We start from the raw sequence: 25530 nt of genomic DNA on the forward strand, positions 1-25530 counted from the left end.
TTCCATCACCCGCCAGTCCCGGTGGGAGCGGGAGAGCCCGCAGGAGGAGCGATCCGATCCTCGGAGAGCGCAGGGGAGGGAGGAGGCTGCAGCCACCAGCCAGCCCTGCGAGACGGGACGGCTCCTCACGTCAGGGGGTTCCGCTCAGCGCGGCCACAGACACTTCGCCGCCGGTCGGCCCGGGGCGGCGGGAGAGGCGGCGGGCCGGGGCCCAGAGCGGTACCCGCCGCTGCCGCCGCCCGGCCGCCCCTCAGGCAGCCGCTGAGGAGAGCCGCGGCGGGGAGGGGTGGGCGGGGCCGGGCCGTGCCGGTGCGCGCCCTGCCGCCGGCGGGGGGCGCGCAGCTCCGCCCCCCCCCCCCCCCCCGCCCCGGCCCGTGAGGGAGGAGGCGGCGGCCCGGCGTGCTGCAACCATGGCGACGCCGGTAGTCCCGCCCCGCCCCGCCCCGCCCCCCCGCGGGGCCGAGCGGCGCGGGATTGGTCGGGGGGCGGGCGTTCGCCCTCTGCCCCCTGACCCTGCGCGGCGGCGGCGGCGGCAGCGGCGGCAGGAGCGGAGGCGGCGGCGGCTGCTGCTGGCCGTTTCGTGGTGGCCTGGCGGCGGCGCGGGAAGGAGAGAGGGAGGATGCGGCGCAGGTCTCGGCTGCTGCTCTGCTTCGCCTTCCTCTGGGTGCTGGGCATCGCCTACTACATGTACTCGGGCGGTAGCGCCGCGCTGGCCGGCGCCGGCGGTGGCGGCGGCGGCGGCGGGAGGAAGGTGAGAGCCCAGCCCGGAGCCCGCCGCGGGGCGGGAGGCGGGAGGGAGAAGGTGCGCCCGTTCCGCGTCCCGGCTCGGCTCGGGCCGGGCTGGGGGCGGCGCTGCCCGGTCCTCAGGGCTGGGGTGTGGTGGGGGTGACTCTCCTCAGCCCCGCGGGGCGGGAAGGCGATCGCTTTCGGGCGGGGTGGAATTCCCCCCGGGCTTCCCCCCCCACACTCGTCCGTCCGTCCTTCCTCCCGCCCTCCCTTCCCCAGCCCGTTTCCCGGAGGCAGACGGCTTCTTTGTGGACTTCAGCCGGTTTTTAGCCTCGTCACGTCGCTCCCTATCCAACTGCGGCCGGCCACGTCCCGGGCCGGGGGAAGTTGGTGTGGGAGGGGAGAGCGGGGCGGGGGGGGAGCCCGCCCGGGCTCCGCTCCCCTCCCGGCAGACAACGTCTGCCCCTTCCTTCCTTCCCCCGCCGGCACCGGAGCCGTTCGGGCTCGCCTTCCCACCCAGAGAACCAGCGCCGGGATCCGAGCCGCAAATGCCTTTCCCCCCCCCTTCCCTGTTCCCTCTCGGATGCGCAGCGATTTCTTTTTCTCCTTAGCGCTACGCCTGAAATACGCTGGGTTTCTCTTCTGATCGCTTTTGCGATATTTCAGGAAATAGCTGGATTTGTCACCGCTCGTGTCTGTGGTGTGGAAGGTCCGTCTCTTCCTTTTTTTTCAGCGGCTCCGTCGCTAATGTTCAGAAGTTGTCTCTTGACAGTAGAGGAGTGATTTTTCATTATTCTGTCCGTCAGCTTATGAAGTAAAATTTCCAACGTGTTGTAGCAATTCCTCGGTCAGGAAAATAACTGGAAGTTAAGTACGTCAGAGTTCACGTTTGTGTCAAGCAAAACAGGCTTTTGTGGCACGATGTGGGAAGTGGCAACTTTATCCACTAACTCTGTTTAGAAAAATTAATTATGAGTAAGTGCCTTTTGGGGCGGGGGGGGGGGGCTTTTTTCCCCCAAAGAATAGCAAAGCCAAGAGCTTTTAGAAACTGTTGTTTAAGCCTTATGCTTTGGAATAGGAAAGGTGAAAAAGCATCTCATAATTGCATCGTTTTTCAAAACAACCCAAACAAACCCAGAAACGGGAAGATGGCAAGTGAGCGAAGCACACCGCAGTGAAGTAGTGTTATTTGATAATAAATGGCAGTCTCCTGTTAAATGAAAAGTAGTGTTTCTTAAGTCTAGCAGTGTATAAGAAGAGGAATCTCTTTACGTTGCTTTGATGCAGTTTGGTTCATCAATGCATGTATTCCTGGTAAAAATCTGCTGATGACTGATTCCCGTGGCAGGTCGTGGAAGCAAATACTTCCACGATTACTTACATGAGCAAGGGTCTAGAGAATGAGTTGCTGCTCATTGATAGTTGGCTCTCTGTTCTGATTTGTCCTGTTTTATTTTCTCCCTGTAGCTTAGGAATGTGTTCAACAGCAACTTTTGGTGTAATATATTAAAGTAAGTGTGAAGTGCGTATTGCTAAATACATGCTCCTGGTCCTTCAAAGTAGATACAGTAGCAGAAATAGATCAAGCATGTGATAAAAAGTAAGGCAGTAGCCTAAAGCCATTCTTGAAGAACCACTAGAGTGTATTTAGAAAGTAAAAGCAATCTTACGCTGCTGCTGATGTATAATGGGATAAAGAAAAGCTATCAAGGCAGATATATCTGCAGATAGGGAAATATATTTTTAACTCTTATGGTGTGTTTCATTTGGAGTTTCCAGACAGATCTGCAACTCTGTTCAATTCATTTTTACTGCTGGGGAAACTGCAGTGTAGGGATAGTGATTTGCCCAAGGTCACCTAGAAGACTAGGTAAGAATAAAATAGAAAAGAAACCAGTTTTTCTGAGTACAAGTCTGGTACTTAATCTACTAGAACCTGCTGCTGTTTATTATTGATATTGGTAGGAGTTTTTATTATGGCTTTAAAAGATCTATGATCCTGATACTTGCTTCGGTAGTATTATTTGTTATCATTCTGCACAAAATTTAGTAAACCTTACTGGTCTGGATAATTGGGAGAGTTCAGTAAAGATAATTTAAAGAAAATGAGACATTTCATAGGCCTGCGCTGAAGCTCAGGGCTAGTTTTAAAAATGTGAATGTTTAAAAAGTAGGGCCATGATAAGGAAGAAAGTAGGTACTGTGACCACAAGAAACAAGTGGGGAAATTAACAATTATGTGTGGATTGGTGATTTAGGATTCTATTTTCTGTCAGTGAAGCGTAAAATTTAATCCTAGGCCTCGGCGTAGGTTAGCAAATGTAAGTAGAGGAAGATGTGTGTAACGTAATAGCTTTTGAATCTCAATAAAAGGCTTATTAACTTGGTGTCAGGCCCTGATATAAAGCAAAAACACAAACTGTCTTAAACTTATGAACAGAAACCCTGCTGTAGTAAATTTCTTGGTGTGTATGACTTCATGTAGTCCTTATTACTTGCCCACTATTTCAATATAATGGAAACAGAGTTGCATACAGAAGAACATCACTTTTAATAAATTGAAGTCTCTGCCGTGTTCAGTCTATAAAATTATAAAAGCCGGGAGGGGATAGTTCTTCATTTGTGTGAGTAATTTGCATGTTAATTACAGATCTGGTTATATAAACAGAATGGTTTTTTTCCAGAAGGATGATTTTTTTTTTCCATACACAGACCTAGTGTGTTATCCAGACATACTGGACTTGTTTGGTACAGCAGCCAGTCTCGTGATGTGATGAACACCACCTATTCCCTCTCTCTTCAGTAGTTGAAGGTGTTTGCCCTTTGCCAGGATTGCACTGGAGTAAGAGAAAAGAGTGATTTCTTTTTCTTTTTCTTTTTCTTTTTCTTTTTCTTTTTCTTTTTCTTTTTCTTTTTCTTTTTCTTTTTCTTTTTCTTTTTCTTTTTCTTTTTCTTTTTCTTTTTCTTTTTCTTTTTCTTTTTCTTTTTCTTTTTCTTTTTCTTTTTCTTTTTCTTTTTCTTTTTCTTTTTCTTTTTCTTTTTCTTTTTCTTTTTCTTTTTCTTTTTCTTTTTCTTTTTCTTTTTCTTTTTCTTTTTCTTGTAGTGTCAGAGTTAATGTGAGTGTCTATTTATTTTGCTTCTCTGTTTACAACCTTTCTAATGAGATCTATGAAGCTATTTGGATGTTGCAGTGTGCGGTACAGCCCTGCCTAAGTTTTTGGCCCCTGGCAACAGTGGTAGAATCCACAGCCCTCTGTGCAGTGCTCTGGCCTGGTAGGAGCTGAGCAGGCACAAAAGGGTCTAAGGCACACAAAGTAGTAGCTGTCTCCTGGGTAAATCTGCAAATGATAATAACAAAAAAAAAAAAGTGCAATGCTTCTCATTCTGGACCTAGGCATAAAAACTGTAGCAGAAAGAAATGACATCTTCCCTGTCTGGAATTTAGGGTGTGACAACATTTTTCTTTTTTCTTTTTTTTTTTTTTTCTTGGAAAGAAGAAAAGGGTAGAGTCAAAGTCTTTCATTCAAAATGTGTGAGGTGGGGTTTTTTTGTTTTTTTTTTTTTTTCTTCTCCCCTTCAGTGAATCTCCAATTAAAATGACTATAAGCATGAGAGAACCATGGGTTCAGTTTACTTCTTTTCCAGCTAGATCACTGGGTTGGAGATTGGAAAGAGTGAGTCTGATTCACTTGTTTAAAGGCTAGAGAAACCGTTCCCAAAACAGAGGCTGTGACACAGAAGAAAGCAAGTTGCAAGCCCAACAGTTGTGAGATGCAGAAAAATGTGGGCTACTTTTGTGTTCACTTAATGTGTTTTATATTAAAAAGCCTTTGGAGTGGAGACTGGAACTTCCCTTCTTCTTGTGGATGAATTTCCTAACTCGTAGCAAAAGCGATTCATGCTCTGTGTCTCAGACTTGCACAAAATGGAGCAGCTTCTGCAAGATGCTTAGAAAGCTACTCATACCCTCCTAAGCCAAAGTCATCCTGATGATGTGATCCCCTCCTAAGACTGGTGTGAATTTGAATCTGTGTATTTGTCACACAGGTTTTGAGTTCTTTAAGCACTAAGCTCTTGCACAATAGAGTGGCTGGATTGAAAACAAAACAAAACAAAAAAAATCAGCCAAAACCCCCAGCTGTTTTCTAAATAACTTACTCTTCTAGGCATTAAGACAGTAGCCCCGTGTAATTGAGCCCTTCAGGCAGGACAGAGGAATGTCTGCATCTTGTTGAAAGCACTAAATGCTTCACTGCTGCCAAGAGTGAAATCCTCCTGAAGGAGACCTATAGGCAGAAAGGGAATTTACTGTTGAAAGCTAAGGCATCAAGAGTGGCCTGCTAGGTTAAGCTGCTGCTGAGCCAAGGTTTGGAGCCTTCTGGATTTAGGTGCCGGAGTGCTGACAAGCTTTTGCTTTTGTTGCCATGTAAAGAATGTCAATTGTTTTTAAGTTGGACCTCTGTCCCCTCGCACCCTGTCTTTGCTATCTAGAGGAGGAGGCTAAAAGCAGTCTTTCAGTAATGACTGATGGATAACTTTTGCTAGTGCTTCTTAGAATTAGAATAATCTTTCTTTTTCATCAACTTCCCCGCAAAACCCCCCCCCCCAAAACCCCCAAAACAAAACCCAAAACAACCCCCCCAAAACCAACCAAAAACCCAAACCCCAACAAAACCAAACCCCCAAACCACCTTGAACTAGAAGCTTGTTACTCTCTTGGCTCACCAGATTTACTGGGTGTGATGGAAGGAATTGGAGAAATCTAATTTATGGTTAGTTGAGCCACAAGGAGGCAGGCTTCTCCTGTAGAATGGGTTATTACCCTGTACATTGTGCTTGTTTTCCTTTCCGTGTTCTGGTTTGGTTGGTTTGTTTGTTTGTTTTACTTTGGAGCAGGCTTTTGATAGGTGGCTGTACCATGGAGCTAGCTGAGATGAAATAAATCCAAAGGTAAAAAGTGATGCTTTGCCTTGAGTGCGTGACTGATTAAAAGTGACTCAATCGCTTTGGGGAAAGCAGGGGAAAAAGAAGCAAGCTCTGTAAGTTCTTGTTCTACAAGGATAAAACTTTAGAATAACTCCTTTCAGCATACGCAAAGGTTTCTTTTCCTCTTTCTTTTCTCCTTTTTTGGAAACCCTGAACTATTTCAGTTACTGTTAAATGAGGCTCTTACTGCCATTACACATAATGACGTACATAGGAGAGCAAGAGTGCTACATATACTACAGATTTAGTGCACCTAAGTTTCTTTTTGAAGGTTTAAGTAGGAGGAAAAAGGCAATGTGTTTTAACTTTAGGTGCATTAACCTGTTTTTGTTAGAGAATGAAACTGTGGAGTGTAACTTCTTTTTACTGTTTCTCTCAAGGTGTGTGAAGGCAGTAGAGCTTCTTTTTGGAAGGGGGTTAAAAATAACCTCTCCAGTTTTCTTGCCCTCTTTCATCAGAGGAAGGCATTGCCTGTCTTAATTGCTAAATGCTAAGTTTAGTTTGCCGTATCATTTTTAAATGTAAACTCAGTCCCTTATATGATGTGACATTGGATGTGATTTTTTGATATCTTGATCTTTAGACAAGTGAAGATATCAAAGGTTAAAAAAGTCAAGTTGTCATTTGTCCTTTCTGTGGCATTCACTTCCTAGAAGGTGCAAGGAGATACAAAAAGACATTCCTCTGTGTAACAGTTAACAGTTTCTGCTAATAGATGTCTGTCTTCTATATAATACTATAATAAATGGGAAAGAAATTAAATGCCCAGGCACTTAAATAATAAAGCTGTCCTTCTCTCACTAGAATGTAAAAATGAGTCTCTGAAGTTTGTCATACATGTATGTTTTCTTAATCTAACCTATATCACTTGACAAAATGACTGTCTTGGCAATTCAGTCACTTGTTTTTGTGGATTACTTCATAAAATTTAAGTTTCAGTGCGATGCAAAGGCAGTCAAATGCAAATTTTGTGCAGTCTGTTTAGGTCTGTGCTTGTATTGGGCTCTTCCCTTTTTCTCCCCTGCTATTTGAAATGCTTCCATGGGTTTTTTTTCCTGTTGATATGGAGGGGCAGTGAGAAATTAATCCTTAGCTAGAAGACTCTTGCGTTGTCCCCTGCAACCCACCAGATTAGAAACTGATGACTCTGGCGTAGGTACAGATGCTATTGCTCTTGGATTACTGATAGCTATTTTGTTTCATAAATGGAGAAGTCAGAGCAGGGCTGTAGTAACGGCAGAAGGGGTTGGGGAAGCAAGAATGAATTCTTCAGTAGTGTCATACGAAACAGGGTAGTTAACCAGCTTTGCCCCTAGCTTTTCCCTTTCTTGTGGGTATTGTAGTTTGCTGTGCTTCTCTGTGTTATTCCATTGCTGCTGTGGTTTGCTGCTTACTGTGATCTCTGTGTACAAAGTTTGTAAGTTGTAGTGATGTCCTTTGACAGATGTAGTTTAAAAATTAATTAGTGCACTAATGAAATGTGCCATGTACCTTACCTGTTCTGTCTTATTGGTCTTGTGTTTTGAGGTCTACTGCAAATAAATGCCAGTCATTCTTTCCATGTGTTCTAGATCCTTCCAAAATACAACATGAAAAGTGATATGATGGCTCTTTTCTTCTAATTTAGAAAAGGCACAATATTACTTCATATGATGTAAAAGAATATTAAAGATCCATCTCAGGAGTGATTACCAAAATGAAATTGTCATCACTTGGTCTTTAGACCAACCTGGAAAACCAAAATATAAACCATTTAAACATATGTTAGAGAACGTCAATCTCAGTCTTCAAAATTACATGTTAATTCCACATTTTTTCCTTAGAAATGCTGATTATTTTTTCCTCCTTTGTCTTGTCTGTTCTTTTGGTCCTTTTTGGTTTACAATGTTATGTGGTAACCAAGTGCTTGTGTACAACTGATACTGTTTTGTTAAGATGATGGTAGGTCAGATGAGAGATGTGGTATTGTCTGCTAGAAAGCTGCTCACAATGATATTCTATGACATAACAGAAGAGAGACTTCTATATTGGTACTGGGTGTCACAAGAGAGTAACCCTTGTTGCATGCCTAGAAACTGTTTAAAAATACTAATTCCAGCAGACAGCCTAGAAAATGTTTTGGTTGGCTTTCTGGTAACTACATATAACTTATAAATAAGTTAATATACAGTACTTTTGGTTAAGTTGAATCTGTCTGAAGAGAAAACATTAGGATACAGTTGATCCTGTGAAACTTGGGTGATGAGTGTAAGCTGCTCAAATGAAGTCAATGCAAAAGATACATATAAATTTGTATTTTTGTTTAAATCGATTTTGTCCACTTAAATCTTTTCTTAAATAACCTGCTCCTGACAGTAGTTTAGCTATAGCAGTACAAATCAATGTATAACCAGGTGTCACACAGGCATTTTTTCAACTCCCTGGCCATTGATAATGTGTTACTAAATGTGATTTTTTTTATTAGGACTTAATGGAGAAGCTGCGTATTGCTAATATGTTGGCAATGCCATGTGTTGGCAATACATTTGAATTCTAATAATGAAACTGGAGGAAGCAGTGAGACATTTACATTTTTGTAATGTAATATGGGGCTGAATGTCATTGCCCGAATATATCGGGATAGTGTGGAAATGGAGTATCAGCGTGGGCATTACAGAAGGGAACTCTAAGCAGGTTGTTTTATTGCCATCGTGTAATGCAAAGTGGTGGCATCTTAAGCTATATAAATTTTAAAACCAGGGTGCATTCTTTCATGCTGTTTGTTTTGAAATTAGTAGGTGCTCATCTTCTTTTCTGCTTTTTCCTTTCATGTAAGCTTTCAAAGGAATAAGGGATGGATTGAGGAGGGAAGATTGAAAAAAAAAAAAGTTAAATGTTCACATCAAAATGTTTGTTTTATGTGTTTGGGAATTTAAAGGCATAGTATAAAATAGTGATAACACTAGAAACTGAACTGTTTCATGTTCTCTCTGGGTGTGTAACGTTCTTCCATAGAAAGCTTCATATGGTAGAGCTCTCCTGCTAAGTGGAAGTGAAGCTATTTAAATGTGTGGTGGTTTGTTTGGTCCCCGTCCCGCCCCCCCCATATTTGGAGAATGAATTATTTTATGAAACCTGTATGTTACTGATGCATACTGAGGACGTGCTTACCTGTCATTATCTAAGTGTTCATTTGCCAAGTAATCTTACCATGAATGAAGTGGTCCTGGACTATTTATTGTGTCCTGTGGTAGTTGTTAACGATCAAGAAAGTAGAAAGAATCAGCATCTGTTTTCTTTCTATAAACTGTGACTAATAACATCCCCTGTTGGAATGTAGTGTATTTCAAACTTCCATTGTGGCTTTAAGGTAGGCCTTTTTTTCTTTTTTTTTTTTTCCTTGGTGTGCATCAACTGGCATGAAGTTTTGGTTTTTTTCTTCTAAGAAAACAAAGGAACTTGTTCATATGATAGCCTTCCAATGTAGCCTGTGCAAATTACTATCAACACTTTTTTTTTCCCCAGTTGCCTTCTTATCTGTCTAAACTGTTTATTTTCTCCACTATCCCTTTTTTTATACACTAGTTTTGTTAATTGCCCAGGGTACTTTATTGTCATTTAAACAAGTTAAAATATGCTAATTCAAATAGCTCCACCACCTGATAGAGCACATCTGTGTAAAGGGACTATCCAGGCAGATGTTAGTTTTGAGCTCTGCTTATGAAATTCAAATGGGAAAGGAATGAGATAGTAAAAGAACAGAAAGTCTGAATTTTAGAGCATTCCATATATCCCCCCAAACTGCTATGTAGTGCACATCAAAGGCAATAATTTGGATTTGTCGTCTTTATAACTATGGTCTCTTATGGAAAAAAAGAGCCTATTGAAAAGGTTGCAGGTTCAGTTGTTAAACAACTTTTCTGAAGTTGTAAAATTGTCATAAAACCTAGGTGCTTTTTTAAGGAAAGCAAAGAATAACTAGAGATTCTGCCAAGTTCAGGCATTAGCAAAGTGCAACAGGCTGTCCGTACTGAGTAACAGATCTGCTTGAAACAAAAAGACTTTAGCCAAGGAAACATTATACAAAGAATTGGCACTGATCTAATGCTATTGTGTACAAATTCTCAAAGAGCTATGACTTGATGAGGAGAAAATGTTTTCTCCTTGTATGAAGTTCCAAATGTTTAGCCACCCTGGAAGTAATCAGCACAGCTGAAATTAGTTTCAGTTACTAAAATAAATTTGCTCTAGCTGGCCTGTTGGTTTAAGGATGGTCAATAAATATACGAGTGTATATATGGATATATGCTTTAGCAAGATGAAATGTTTAAGGTTTTTAGACAGCTTGGCTTTTCTTTTTCTTGCTTCTCTTAAATGAAGTGGCAAAGTCTGTTCACTCAAGTATGCTTAGGTTCTCTTAAGACCTTGGTAAGGAAACAGAAAAATTCCTTCTCATTAATTACTTCATGTGGTAGCAAACTGCTACCGACTAATGGTGGGCCAGCCTATATACTTGCAGGTCGTTGTTCAACCCCTGGGAAACGTCCCTATCACAAAACCACTACTGTGGTAGGCAGACCTACCAAAAATGTGGGGGCGATTGAATTACAGTATATATCTGCTGGAGTGTTTTGCAAAATTAGGTTTGCATATGTTGTCCAGACAGCGTAATAAGTTCTCATTATGGGTGGTGGCATGTCTTTTGCTACCGTGGAATGTAGCTGTCCTCCTGGTTACCACAGCAGACCATCTATCAACAGCAACCTTACTCATTTTCTCCTGCGTTATCTATTTGGAGCAAATAGAGGGTGTTCTTTAGTCCTCTGACTTGTGCTCTTGTCACAACACAATGTGTTGCTTTGCCAACAGCCACTGACATGAAGATGTGCGATGTGATTTAGCCTCAAAGAATGGTGAACCGACTGTTCTAATATGTGGTATGGTTATAGCCCATATGCACTATGTTAGTGAATACTTTTAGAAGTTTTAATTAAGGAAATGTTCCTTTTTGTTCCACTGACACAACATCTAGCTCTTTTGGCATTCTCTGGAGATGCTGATGGTGAACAGTAATCGTAGCAAGTGCAGTAAGGTCCCCGTGAGAGAGCTGCAGCTTGTCTCTGTTACTTGGTGCACTTTTAAGAACCATTCTTAATACCTCTTAAACTGGTAGATGTCTATCAAAGACAATACCCCCACTCCAATAGATTCTTAGTGGGAAGTTTGAACTGAGTGGATGATTGTGATACCTCAGTGGTAGTATCAACAAGAGTTGGAAATACGTTGGGACAAAACTTATACTGATCAGAGGAGAAAAAATTTTTGAAGGACTTGCAGTGACTGTCACGTTTGCGAGCGACTTGGTAAGGACGCAGAACGTCTCGTTAAGGTGCAATTGTTCAGTTATTCCCAATACGTTCTGAAGATTCTCTAGCAAAAAATAAGCAAGAGATTGATCTTGATGTTCACTTTAGCCTAGACCTAAAGTACCTGGCTTTATACACAGCAAAAACTATTTGCTTAAAAATCCATTTCAGTTACCTACTGAGATAACTAATGCAGATCATAGTGGTGTTCTAGGAAAAATACTTCTTGTATCCTGGGAACAATAGCTAGAATATCAAGATGATACAATCAGTTTGCAATCATTTAATATTCTCTCTCATGTGTGCTTGCAATCCCAAGAGCCAGAAACTTAGGCAGAACCTGGTTTTATACACATGCATGGTCTTGGAGTGTGACTTTTTAAATATATATATATTTAATTTGTCATTATTATTCCTTAATGATTGCAAATGTTTCAAATTTGGCCATGATTGTGTCTTTATTTAGTGATATGCCAAAGTAGTTGTGTGGGTGTTTTGTTTTTGTTTTGTTTTGTGGGTTTTTTTAAGCATGTATAAAATATTTTTGACAACTTCAAGTAGTACATTTGCTAAGTTGTCCGTGTGTAAGTAATCCTTTTCTTGATTAACTTGGCTGTTGTAAACACTGTCTGACAGTACGGGAAAGTCTGGTGAAAAGATACCACCACTTGTTCAGGACACTTCTGACTGATGTTTGCATGACAGCACTGTCTAGAGTCCTGGTTCTATTGTGCAAAAGATTGGATGGCCTTAATAGGTTATTTCTACACCATGAACTTAGAAAAGGGCTTCTTCCTAGTAGTATTTAGATATCTGTGTGTGAATGTTAGCTGTGGTCTTACAGTAGAAATTCTCATGTGGTCACCTCTTGGTGTGGCCTTTCACTCAAACCCAAACCTTTTTGTCTATGCATATGTTGACAAGCTATACTAGATAATTGGCTTTTATGGACTAAAAGGCAGTAATTGAATGGACTTTAAGAAATTATAGTGTCCCAAGTTATACATCATATGGAAAAGATAGTTCAAGCTTTTCAGTCTTCAGCATTGAAGTGTGATGGGACCTCATGCTGCTAAGCTTGCTAGAATGTAGGGCTGGATCTGGTACGGTAGTCAAGCTGTGCAGTGAACCACATCTAGTGTCTAATCTTAGTGTCGTTGATGTTGACCATTTCTGAAACCTCCAGTTCACGCATCTTCAGTTTTATTTAGAATTGTGATATTCTAATTTTATTTCCAAGAGCAGCAACAGCTCAGATGCAGGCAACAGTTTGGAAACATCATGGCATTTGTTCAGATTAACTGTGATTGTGGCTGTCATCTCACAATGTCGTTATCCCAGTTACTGAGAAAAGTTTCCAGTGACAGATCTGGATAAGTACACAAGAAAATTGATGTAAAAACTCTTTCTTCTACTCACTGAATGTTATGTATCATGTAATGATTGCTTTTTTTTTTTTTTTTTTAAAAAACTTAAAGAAATGTCCTTGGGGTTCCAAAAGGTGTATTAAAAAAAAAAAAAAAAGGCAGTTTGGGGATGTTGGTTGATGAGCCTTGCAGTATAGGAGTACTTTGGATGTTACTTCCTTTGAATACTTTACAATGCCTGAACTGATTGCTTTTCAATTGTAAACTGCTCTGAAGATGGATTTTTTTTTTTTTAAGAGAACTGCTGTGTGAGTGATTTGGTGAAGTCTTGTGAAGACTTCTAAAACTATGTTAAGAAACGTTGGCTTTAGTGTACCCAGTTTGTGACAAAAGCCAGTTCATAATGATGAATAAGCAAGGTGTTGGATGTTAGTGGGTGTATATACTTGATAGTCTTCCAAGATGTTATCTTTTTTTTTCAAAAGACGTGACTAGTAGAACTTAAGGACAAACCCTGTACTTAAGATGGCAGTTTTTATTAAAATAATCCATAGAAGCTCTGAAATTATGGCAGTTCTTCAAGACTCTAAGCACTTGTTTATGTACGCAAAACAGCTAATAAGTGTCTGCATTTGCTTCGATTATTAAGACTTTTCTGTCTGAGTGTTATATACCATCTCATTTTGAGTTTATCCCTAATTCCCCTTAGCTATGTGACTGTCACTTTCCTCTTGTACTGTCAGAATACTTGTCAGAACATTACGGCACATGGTGGATTTTTTTAAAACACAATTTCTTAGGTAAGGCAGGTTTTTAGGTAAAGATTCTATTTTATAATACAAGTGAGGATAGATGTTTAAACTGGTTTTGGCAAAGTGTGTGTAGGACTTCTGGTTTTGTTTTTTGTGGTTTTTTTTTTTTTTAAAACTAAAGAGAGTGGCCTTTTTGTAGATACTGATACTTTGCTGCTGTTTCTCACAGAATATTTGAACAAGTCTGACTTTCTTCTTTTTGCCTAGAAGTGTGAACTTCGCAGTGACGCAGCTTGCTATCTGCAGTTTCAAGTGAGTTGAAGGCATTTGTCTGCTTTCGTCTTCTGTAGGTTAATGTGCTCCTTTTCCTGGAGGGAGGTGATAGAGAGGCAGCATTAAATGATCAGTCCAGAAAATGTACTTTCACATAAGCATCTTATCAGAATAATTAAAAAGACTTTTTTTTCTAGCTTTTTGTGATCAGCTAGTGCTTGCGGATATCAGTTTTCTAGCGCTCTGAATTTGTTTAGCTGGCTCTTTTGTCAGCTAAAGGAAGAAGAGTCTCCAGTGGGAGAGTTTTTTTGGAAGTATGTCAGTATAACTGTTCTTCTGGCAACTGCGCGATGTTTTCATTTAGACTGTTCTCATGCTCTTACTGGCAGTAGCCTGTAGCAGCTGGGATGCCAGCATGTTTGCTTTCTCGTGTCATGGTTTAGTCTTCTTTTTCAGGCTTATCAGTTTAAGACAATAATTTTGTAGTATTTTTTTTTTCCTGTGTTTGAATGGTCTTTTGCAAATAGTGAAGAAAATGGCAGATAGGAAGTGCTAGCACTGGCTTCTCTTCTGGTTTTGGAAGTTACAGTGGTTATTGCATGCCTGAATGCTATTTTTTGCCCACAATTCAATGATCAAGCAGTTGATTCTCTTCTTCCCTCTCTTTCTGAATTCTGAATTTTGCCAGGAAAACAAAGCTTTTCCGAGCTCTGCCAGTTAACGGGATTGCTTGCCAGTTAATGCAATGATGTTAGCATGGATAGAACTACTGTTGGGATGGGAATTGTCCCAATAGTACTGTTTGAATAGGTGGATAACATGGTATGGGCTGTATTTTCACTGTTCCTTTGAGTGCTAGCATGCTGAAGTGTGTGGTCTTTAATTTGTCCATGCTAACTTTAAGATTAATCCCCAAAATACTTTAGCCAAGAGTATTCTTTTTTGCTGTTGAAGAAAATTGTAATTACTGGCTTGTGTCCAGTAAAAATGCAGATGCCTTTTAGCTTTTTATAGTGGGATTAATTAGTCCCTACCATGATATTAGTAATCACAGTTTTTTATGTTTACTTATCCTAGTGCTACATGTGAGATAGATTATACCTTGTAGTTTTTCAACTCTTAACTTGATTCTGCCTGTTTTTTCTGGAAGCGCAGTTCTAGCTCTTATGCCCATTCCCATAATAGAGGTGACTGGTAACATACGCTGCCCTGTTACTCCTTTGAGGATTGAAGATGTACAGCAGAAGCTGTATTAGTTCTATTTGCCCAGTTTCTGTGCTGTGCTCTTGGGTTTGTATTTGAATCTCTAGTGGCTGTACTCTTTGTATCTTAGTTGAAAAACAGTACTGTGTAAATAAATTGCATGTTCTCTTTTCCCTGCAAGTACAAAAAGCTACTGATATTGACATGACAGTATTCCTGCCATGGAATAAAGAATGTGTGGTGAATACTTCTTGGGAAATCTGCTATCTAACCAGGAGCTTACAAAGAGGAAGTTAGATGGTCATTTGATTATTTTCCATTAAGTAGAACTTCTATGATCCTAGATTTAAGCATTAAATAATTGCATACTGGTAGAATATGAAAAAAAGAGCTCAATGTTTCTGTTTCGGTAAGTAAATTAAACTAGGAACTGGCTGCTTGTGTTTCTGATGCCCAAAACCAGTGTTTCCATGGAGGAAGAAGGGCTGCAAGAATCTAATAATTTTAATAGTATTTGGCACACACCAACATACATTTTACTTGTGTTCTGCAACAGAAAAGGAAAAGGTAATGATATAGGCTGCTACTTTGTTTTAAAAGGCATAGTATGTGTTGTACATAATTTTCATCAGTTACCAACAAAGCATCCTGTGTAAGAAAAGGGAAAAACGGGGTGAAGATAAGCTGTAGGTCAAAAAGCAAAGAAAGGTATGCTAAAGAAGTGTAGCCTTTTACTTCCCTTTTCTCTATCTCAGAAAATCATCACAAGCCCTAAGATGCCAAATGTGTTTTTTACTAATCTTACCGTTAGTATAAAATGCTGCCTGTATTACCTGGTCTCTGCGTGAAAGTCAAATTCAATTGAATTGAAGGAAATCTGGGAAGAATACCATCCTGCAGATGGTTTTTTGGTTGATTTTCATTTGTACTAATGGCAACAATGTATAATTTTAGTTATCCTATTAAATTCACTTAGCTTTGAGGGTTACAAAACAATAGTCTCTGCGCTGAGAATAACAATGCAGTTTTAGATTGAGCTGTTCGGTATACCCATTTTTACCAAGTTTACTTGTAGACAAAAACAATTCTTTCCCATTAAGAGCAAATGTGACTGGAAAGCTGTTCTCTTCATGTTTATGTTTTGTTCTTTGGGCTGTTGTATCCTTCTACTTGACCGTTCAGTTGCTTCTTCACAACTCGACTGATTTATTTCTTTTTCAGTCATGTTTGGATTTTAATGATGATAATTGGTTTTTTTTGTAGACTGTCAGCTGCCTTCAGATTTGCATTAGCAGGGAAGGAGGCTTCTAGAAACGGAAACCACATCCCTCGTGATACTACAGTGGCTTTTTTGGCAACTATAAAGTATGGTGTATATATAAATTAAATGTGTGGTGTAGGGGTGTACAAAACTAAGAAAAAAGATATGACACAGTCGTTGTGCTTCATCGTAGGATGCCAGGTGTCTTGGATCGTACCCACTTTTGGTGGGTACATTTTGAAAAAACTTTCAGGTCACAATAATCTGTAAAAATCTGAGTTTTGTGTAGCCACAAACCATGCTTCAAAAATTGCTGGAAAGAATCAGCTGGGTGGGAGAATCCGCAAGCGAAGTTACAGCTTGAACTGTGGCAAGACTAAGGTATTGAAAATCTCCTAAGAGGAGGGTCAATTTACTCTGTAACCATCACTGTGACTCCAACCATTGCAATACTAGGTTTAGGTTATCTTTAAAGCTAGAAGACCTGTCTGAAAGCTAAAATGAAGCTGCTTTTTTTCCATTGATGGCTGTTTGGGAATTCACAGTAACTTCTGGCAGGTAGTGAATTGGGCTCTGGCGAGCATGGGATGCCCGTGGCTCCCACCGCGTTCAGTGCCTCTCCGCGGTACAAAACAGTTGGCGTTGAACTTGTTTTTCAGTCTTCCTTTCTTCTTGGGCCATCGCTCTGCTAGTAAGCGGCACTGGCACTAGAAATGTCAATGCCTATCTTAATGTTGCACAACTTCAGCTTATTTCAAAATTGATCAGAAGGTGTTTTGAGATGAGAGCTGCAATTATGAAAGGGAGGTGAAATTGCCAAGTTAATTTTTTCCTGTGGTTGGGTATCTACAAATTTTAACATGTTTGCTATTTTACTATGTGGTTTTCAAACTCTACTTCAGTGGTAGGCTTGGGCTGTTCATTGAGAGAAGCTGTGTATTTCACAACAACGTTCATTTGCCAAGGCTCTGTTTTGCAGCTGCCGCCTTAGAGATGTACTAATTCTGAATGTGCTGCATGTTCAGCATCCCTCTTTGTCCACCTTTGTTACTTAAAACAAAACCTGTCTTGTCATGTTGCTGTAAAAGAAATTGGAATGGAGATTTCTCCTACTGCAACAAGAACTAACAAGCACCATTTTTCCAAAATATTTTTACCATTTGACGTAAGCATGCTGTTTTACTTTATAAACTGTCTGCATTGAGTGCAAGTGGAAAGTATTATGTCTTATAAATAAAAGCTAATTTAATCTGCTTGTGATATTTTTGCCATTGTACTGTTTATAATCTTTAAGACTTTTTAAATATGTTGGAGCTTGTTTCTTTTTGAGATGGCAAAATGTGTCTGATTCCATCTTTCACATCACCATTTACTCCGTGCTACAGTTTGAAGCAACAGGGGTGTCGGAGCCTTCAGCCTTCTACATAAGGCTTCAGACCAACACTTATTTTCTACATCTCGTATTACTAGACAGCTGCAGTTGAACATCTTTGCCAAACCAGAGAAATGTTAACCTGAAATGTCACAGAGATAAGGACATTGTAATAATTTCCTCTATAAAGAACTGATGAAGTAGAGTAAAATCCATGTGGACAGGTCACTTGTACTTTATTTTTGTCTATAGGGGGGAAATGCACTGTTCCTGAACTATCTCATGGCATGATACTATGACCATATGGTCATGATTAATGCATAAGTATACTTAATTAAAAAATTGACAGTCCTTCCTTTTTCCCCCTCTTGCTCTCCTCATTGTGTAGTGTTAACTAATAGGAATGAAAACTTAATACACACAATTATTTTCCTCCTTGAGAGTTAGAAGTGATACAAGAGAGTTACAAGAAAGTGATAACCTTTGGGAGACCAAGTAGCTCCTGGGAGTGCTTGAAGAAGCATGCTGTTCTTTGTAACAAAAGTCTTCTGCAGAGCCTGAACAGCATCTTCCACATATAGTTGTCATAATAAAAAAAAATCTTGGTGTGTAGCCAATGCTTGAAATTCAAGTAAGGTTTAGCAGGCTTTCTTTGAATCATTATACAGAAGTAGTACAGAGGCTACCAAACTTACAAGTTAAAATTAATGCTCATTTGCAAGATGATACCAAAAAAAATCGGTTCCATGTCCAGAAGGTTAGCTCGTTGCTCTACCAAGGAGCATAGTCAGCTTTGCCCCAGGAAGGGAGCTTTGATTTAGATTATAGAGACCACTGAGTAGGTTCTCCTTCTGTGTTGACTGGCTTGCTTTGCAGCTGGTAACTCTGTGCTGTCCCTCTGCTTTTTCTCTGTTTTCTCCCTTCCAGCTGATACTTGACTGCTGCAGATACGTAGCCATGTAGTTTCTGTCCTCACAAATAGTTTTTTTCTGTGTATCTTCCTACAAGTTATGCTATTTTGTTGTTCCAGGTTTTAAAGAATTTGGCCGCTGGTAGGATTATACTGGGTTATCTATTTTACAGTAGTGCTTTTTCTGATGCAAGGCATGCATGTAGACACTGACTTTAAAATAGAGTTCTTGTCTGTTGAGGTTTTTTGGCCACCAGTGCCCTTTGGGGAGGAAATTATGTAAAACATTGTCATTAAAACAAGAATAATTTTTTTCCCCTCTTGCTTAGAGAATCCTCAAATTAGTGTGAAAGGAGGAAGTTCAGATACAAAGAAGAATAACATGGTTATTTTCCTGCTGGAGGGAAAGTGTGACACAATGCTGTGCTGGTGGTAACCAGAGCCCAAGGAATATAATGGTCTTGGGGAAAAAAACAGTTCTTCAGGGTGAGATTGTGTGTGTTGGGTGGGGGGTGGGTGGATGGCAAAGCTTCAGTTTACTACGTCAGGCAATTTGATGTTTCAAACTGAATTTAGGTATAAATTTATATCAAAGATTTTGAATGAAGGTTAAAGATGGCTTCACAAGGACATTTTGAAAAACAGTTTCTGCCAGAGCTGAATTTGTTGTCATTGTGGGCTTTCTTTTTCCAAAGAAATCTGCTCTAGTAGCAGTCTTGGAGCCTGTGTTTGTGTGGCATGGCATGTCTCCAAAGGCTTAGGAATTTGTTTTTGAAGAGTGGTGATGTAGCTATTTCTTTATTCTAGTTGCATACAAAATCAACAATCTTTGTTCTGCTCATTCTAATATATTCATTCCATAAAATAGATATACCCTCAGTATTTTTCCTTGAAGCTTCCCTCGCCTTTGTGACATTTTCAGCTCCTTGACTTGAAGAACTGGTGTTCAAACCCAGGAGTTTGTATTTACTGAGAGGGATATAAAACTTAACATTTCTGCTTTTCATGTCTGAGATTTGTCCATAGCAGGTACTGATGACAAGAGTACAGTATGTGAACTGCAGAGAAATATGCTCTGTTGGTGCAGATTATCAACATAGACATATGGGTAGAAATCACCACAATGCAGAAACCCCATCAAATTTAGCCTCTGACGCTGAAGCTGTATGTCAACAGCTAGGTTCAGAAGCCGAAACATTACTTGATTATTATAAGTAGTTGAGAGTGGCTTCTGGATTTTAAAATCTTATTTTAACATCTTTGACTGTAAGCTATACCTTTGTTGTACTCCTGTTCAGTGAAGCCAGTACAAGCATTTGTCTGATGTAAGAAAAAAGCAATCTGTTCAGTGGCTTTTTTTAATCTTTTTTTTTTTTAACAGCAGCACACAGGAATTCATGCCTACCATTGCTCCCTCTGTCCATGTGACTGCTCTTAAGGGCTTTTGTCAATCTGGTGTGGCTTTCCAGCGGAAAGGTCAAATTTTTCAAGCAGTCTTTCTTTTCCATTGCCGTAATAGTAGTATTGCCATACTTTTGAGTAGCTTATTTTCTGATCAGAAAGCAAGTCTTAGCATGGGCACTTATCTGTTAGATGGGTGAATAAGTGGTCTCTATTTGTGCAGAAAGCAAATAAACGGACATGATTATTTTGTTAAGAGCCAGATTTTAAATGTGCCTAATTCACTGTAATTACTGATTGACTAGTTCAGTAATTGGCCACTTCTGCAGAAGGTGCATCTGGTAGCCTCAGACCACTGGTGGAATGGCCCTGTCTTGAAGTTTTGGGAAATGGGACACTAGTTGTCAAGCTGCCACAGACTCCAAAGGCAATCATTCTAGAAAAAATGTTCCTAAAACCAAAGCTTTCTAATTCTGCACAAACTTTCATCAAAGTTTTTTTATAAAAGGAAGAAAAGCAGGTTTTCCTTGCCCTGTTTCAGAATTTAATTTCTCAGGAAGTACATGTACTGAGGGGAGTGGAATTCTTACATTGAACACAGTATTGGTGCTCCTGCATTTAATAAACTAATGTTTTTGATGGCTTTAACTGTTGTTACGTTTTTGAAGAATGTGCTTGGAAGAGCTGATCAATTGTTCACAACTGTTATGAGACTGAGAGTTTTCACTGTATTTAAATTCCTCTTTACTCAATATTGCCCTTCAAGGGGGTAAGAACAGCTGTTTCTCGATACAGGATATGTCTGAATGAAGTTTTTCTTTTGAGTGCCCATGTCTAGCCCCCAGTATTGTTGTTCCCCCACAACTCTTTCCTCTCTTATTTGAGCTAGATTGAATTGATTTCTTTTTAACACATGTTTATCTATAAATCTTTGTGGCTTTTCCTGTGCAGGAGGGAGAGCATAAGGAGAAGAAAGAGTCTGAAGAGGGGCATTACTGAATTCAAAGGGAAGTCTGGTGTTGGACTCAGATAATTTTCCCAGTGTGTCCCACAGTTCAGACAACTGTCCATGACGGAGTATGTTTTTACAAGCAGCTATGAAGTTTTCTTCTTTGGGGGGTGGGAGAGGCTGCATGGTTGCAGATATTCTTATTACTACAATAGTAGTATTATTTTTTTAAACCCAAGTAGTGAATTTCAAAATTCAGGGGCTGAATCTGTCAACTAATAATGAAGGTATTTCAGTACCTCTAAAATTACAATGACTTTCCTCCTGGGCAATCTAGATTTCCATTTCCTCCCTGCTTTGGGGGCATGCAGCGTGATCGGTAGGATCTTGTACCTCATGTTTTAGTCTGTCCAGTTAGACTCCAAAGAGCAAGCCTATGAACAACTTCACAAACCCTGTGATTTTGTATTATGTTGGAAGCTCTTTTGCTTTGAATCTAAAAAGGCAAGTAGCGAAGAAGAAAGCCTCACAGCCAGGCATACAAATACCCTTTCTTCTTTGGTTTTGCTGTATTGTGCAGTAATAAGCATAGCCTATAAAAAGCATTCTGTTATTTTCTTAGCTCCTACTTCCTGTGAAGATCCTTCTTCTAGTAATGTGACAATTTTCCATTCTCGTATCTATACTGGGGTACGGATAGACTGTGAACTCCCCCTTCCTCGTAGCTGCAAATGTCCTAGTGAGTTCCATTGAGAAAGGCTGGAAATAAGTCAAAATAATTGCTATGGCTTGCAAGTTTGGCTGTGCTGTCGGTGAGATTTTATTGTCAAAAGGACTGTGGGGTGAATCCATGACTACAATAGAGTGCAAGCCCACAGCACTGCTGCAGCAGACATAGCTAGCACCTTGGAAACACAACAGCATGTCTATATTGCAATGGAGATTAGACCTGTGCTTCCTGCTTATGAATGACTGAATACTGCCAGCCCTGGCTCTCTGAGGTGAGTGGGATATGTTTTGCTGCTTTCCACCACATTAGGGTGGGTTAAAATATGGTTTTTTGGGATGTGGCTTACACTGTTGGGAAGATTTCACACTCTAGTCCATGATAAAAGACTGCATTTGCATGAGAGTATTGTAGAAAAAAATACTTAGCAGCACAGGTTAGAAAGGACATTCTGGAAGCAGCAGGGATGTTTGAGGGCTATTCATTTTCAAGTCAAGCAAATGAATATAGATCTTCATTCAGCTATGCTCAGTGTGGTGGGTTAACCTTGGCTGGCTACGAGGTGCATACCAAGCTGCTCTATCATCCCCCCTCCTTGACAGGACAGGGGGAGAAAATACAATTAAAAGCTTGTGGCTTGAGATGAGGGTAGGGAGATCACTCAACAATTACTGTCATTGGCAAAACAGAGTCAACTTAAGGTAATTAATTTATTGCCAGTTAATAACAGAGTAGGATAGTGAGAAATTAGAACAAAAACTAAAACCACTTTTTCCCACCCTTCTTTTCTTCTCGGGCTCAACTTCACTCCTGACTTTTCTACCTCCTCCCTTCCTTTTATCATATAAGAGTACTGTAAAACTCAGTTGTTTTTTAATTTTCTGCTTGTCCAACTCTTAAGTGAGTAGAAACTCGGGACATAACTTAAAAATGTGGAAAGGTAGTAAGGCAAGAGAGTAGTCAACAATTCTGGTGCACAGTTCATATGCCCATTTACAGTGTAGTAAAATGTTTAAGCTTGTCTTGAACATGGAAACTATGGCTGGGCATAAGGGGCTTCTGTATCTTTAATAGCATGACCACGGATCTCTGACAACTTTGTGCATTTTTATTGCAGATGGTATCGGCACATACGTTTAAAAGATGTAGATTGCTGAATGAAACAGCAGTGGTACTCGGAGCAGTAAGCGTGTGCGTGGAAAATCCAAACATATATGTTCACTCTTAAGTTTTGAGGAAATAAAAGTGCACAGGATAGCACCATTGATATAAAATCGTTACACTAGTGTGGCTAGAGGTCCAGTAAGCGTGTGTGTGAGGCCTGTCATGTAATAACTGGGCTGTTAGACAACTGCAAGAGAATGTGGTAAGTGGCCATGTCTCTACCTTGCCATGCTGTTAAAGTTTGGTTGCTTTACAGCATGTGTCACTAACACTTAAGTGGTTTTCTAAGAGTTTTGAACCAGTGCCCTTTTATTTTTGTCTATAAATTCTGGTAAGGCAACGCATCGTATGGAAGCAAAGCAATAGTGATGAGGAACCAATTTTCTGTTTACCTTGTGACTATCAGTCTGAATAAAAGCTCAGGTGTGAGCTGACTGCTCTAGGCTCTTGCAGGAACCCTCTTTTATTCAGCTTATTAACATTAATAGGTTTATGTGATCTCAATTACTGTGTATCAATACTTACTTAGCAAGAACAGATAATTTAGTGGGCAGTACTACTGGGCTAGTAAAAGGCTTTGCTAGACCCAGCTGTTCTGCAACCCATACAGCAAAGAGAGAGGAAAGCAGAGTTGGGGAAGGGAGCAGGAAAGAAGCTCAAAAAACCCAATTAAGGTTGAAGAAGGGCAGAAGAAGAAAATATGAAAGGACATATACCAAAGGGTTATTGTCAACACAGCACAGTAGGAATAGTTGCTCTGCTTTAGGAGAAAATAGTTGGCAGAGCATAGGGAGTGGGCACTGTAGAGCTGAAAGAGCAGATGGGTCTTGGCGAAAAGAGGGTAGATCATAGAATGAATTTAAGCATGTTACTTTTGATCTTGTGCCTTTAAAGTGGCAGTGGGTAGACCAAACACCTGTTCTTTATCTTTTTAGGTAATGTAAATAAGCCTAAATGTTAATTCACTTCTAAAACTTCACCTCAATTTACTTCGAAAATTTTTGCTGATGTATTTGCTCTGTACACAGATGGGGTATTTTGAGGAAAAACTAATTTTTTGGGAAAACGCCCTCCCAACCCTGACAACCCACTATAATATAGGACAAGTTTAGGAGTTAGTTAACTTAGGAACCAATTAACTAATTTTGGTATTGGTATGTATGTAGTACTAATATAAGAAGAGAGGCTGTTTTCTATGTTACATTTTAGTTCTAGGATTTCATATCCACTTTGCATTTCTTGTGTCACGGAAGTTTGCGTTAGCTGTCAGCCCTTGGAGTGCACTGTGCTTGTGTAGAGATCAAACTGTTGGAGGATCTTGCATCTTTGTTAAAAGTAAGGAACTACAGGTAGAATCCTGGCCTGTGCCTTAATAAATGCTGCAAAACTCGAGATACAAACACAGTGCAAACTTGCACCAAGGAATACCCCTTTGGCATGCTAAATCACTATTGTGGATGCAGCTGGTGTGAGCCACATCTATTACTTCACTGTTAATGTTTTCAACCAGCTGTAATCTGCTTACTGAATGCTTAATTTATAGAATCATAGAATTGTTTAGGTTGGAAAAGACCTTTAAGATCAAGTCCAACTGTAAACCTAACACTGCCAAGTCCAGCACTAAACCATGTCCCCAGGCATCACATCTACACATCTTTTAAATACCTCCAGGGATGGTGACTCGACCTCTTCCCTGGGCAGCCTGTTCCAGTGCTTGACAAACCTTTCGGTGAAGAAGTTTTTCCTAATATCCAGTCTAAACCTCCCCTGGCACAACTTGAGGCCATTTCCTCTTGTCCTATGGCTTGTTACTTTGGTAGTTGGTGCCCTAACAGGGTTGCCGGTTAGGCTTAATAGTTGCTTCTGTGCTATGACAATATAGGCATTCCAGTCCAGTGCTTAATATTGACCATGCTGGAAATCTGTCTCCATTTATTATGTCATTGCATCTCCTGAAATCATGTTACTTGGTATTGTCTTAGAAAGGAAACTGCATGACATAAATTTATTCAAGTCCCAGGAAATGTGTTTTATTTGGTTCCTGAGCAGGATTAAAGGGCATAGCTGAGAATGTGAGTCCGATCTGAACTCATGTATGTTCAGTAACTCTAAACTGCTCTGTTTGTTGAAAGTAAAAATGCTTCTGGGGTTAAATCAGAAAGAAATTAAAACACAAACTCAGTGACTAACAAATTCCCTGAATGGAGGTCTTGCATGTTGTCTGTGGTGGTTTTTCTGCATGTGTGTATTTTTTCATCAGCCATCAGGGTATACATGAGTCTAAGCCTTAAAAATTTACAGGAAGAAACAAGTACTGCCTATTTTATATGATGTTTGTTTGCATCTTCAGAAACTCCTAGTGCTAAATTGTTGTGCTAAGTTCTATGAAATTAGAACTCTGAGATTTCTATAAGGTACTGCGAGTATTAAGCTGCACAACTTGAAGTTGCAATTTTTCTAATCATTCTTGATTACATCTTCATTTCTTCATGTCAGGGGTAATTAAATGTTGACTAATTATAGTGCTTTAGATTTTTGCTGACAAAAACCTGCTTTAGAAAGTGCAAATTCCTGTTCTAGTTATAGTTGTCTTCCAGCCTATATTTTAACACAAAAATATCATTTGGAGACTGTCAAAGCAAAAATGAAGGCAATCTGAATCACAGTGTAATTGGCTGCCCTGAACTACAATAAGCTGTAGAATTAGCTGCCTTGAAATGGTGGTACTTCTTGGCCACATCTTTCTGTACAGTGTTTTTTTTTATACCTGCCAGTCGCTTCAGTTCTTTTGCTGAAGTCCAGGATAGCAAAGGGTGAGGCCAGTGCAAGTGGCTTTTAATTTCTATCAGTGGGATCTAGAGCATAGTCTTAGTAGAGATTTGGGTGGATATGTAAGGGTGTTTCCTTCCAGAAGTTCAACAATGTTATTCTCTCTGCCATCCCAAAATACTGGGCAAACCTTTCCTACCTCTCCTACCACCACTCTTGAAATTCTAGATACACTTTTTTTTCCTGCTACAGGTCAGTATTTTCTGCAGGGTACTAACTGAATTCATGGGATGGAAACTTCAGTTAGGTTTCGCAAAGCAGCATA

General features: G+C 40.2%; 1 protein-coding gene across 2 annotated transcripts in view; it reads left to right on the forward strand.

The window, feature by feature from the left end:
• The first annotated feature begins 524 nt into the window (after positions 1 to 524).
• The window catches only part of GALNT2 (polypeptide N-acetylgalactosaminyltransferase 2), a 100866-nt gene continuing 75860 nt past the window's right edge, over positions 525 to 25530 (forward strand). For both annotated transcript variants that reach the window (XM_069800770.1, XM_069800771.1), the window contains exon 1: positions 525 to 751. In XM_069800770.1, coding sequence (XP_069656871.1) covers positions 620 to 751 — 132 coding nt within the window. In that variant the 5' untranslated portion in view covers positions 525 to 619. The remainder of the gene's footprint in view (positions 752 to 25530) is intronic.

Source organism: Haliaeetus albicilla, chromosome 13 (genome assembly GCF_947461875.1).
Source record: "Haliaeetus albicilla chromosome 13, bHalAlb1.1, whole genome shotgun sequence".
Lineage (NCBI taxonomy): Eukaryota > Metazoa > Chordata > Aves > Accipitriformes > Accipitridae > Haliaeetus > Haliaeetus albicilla.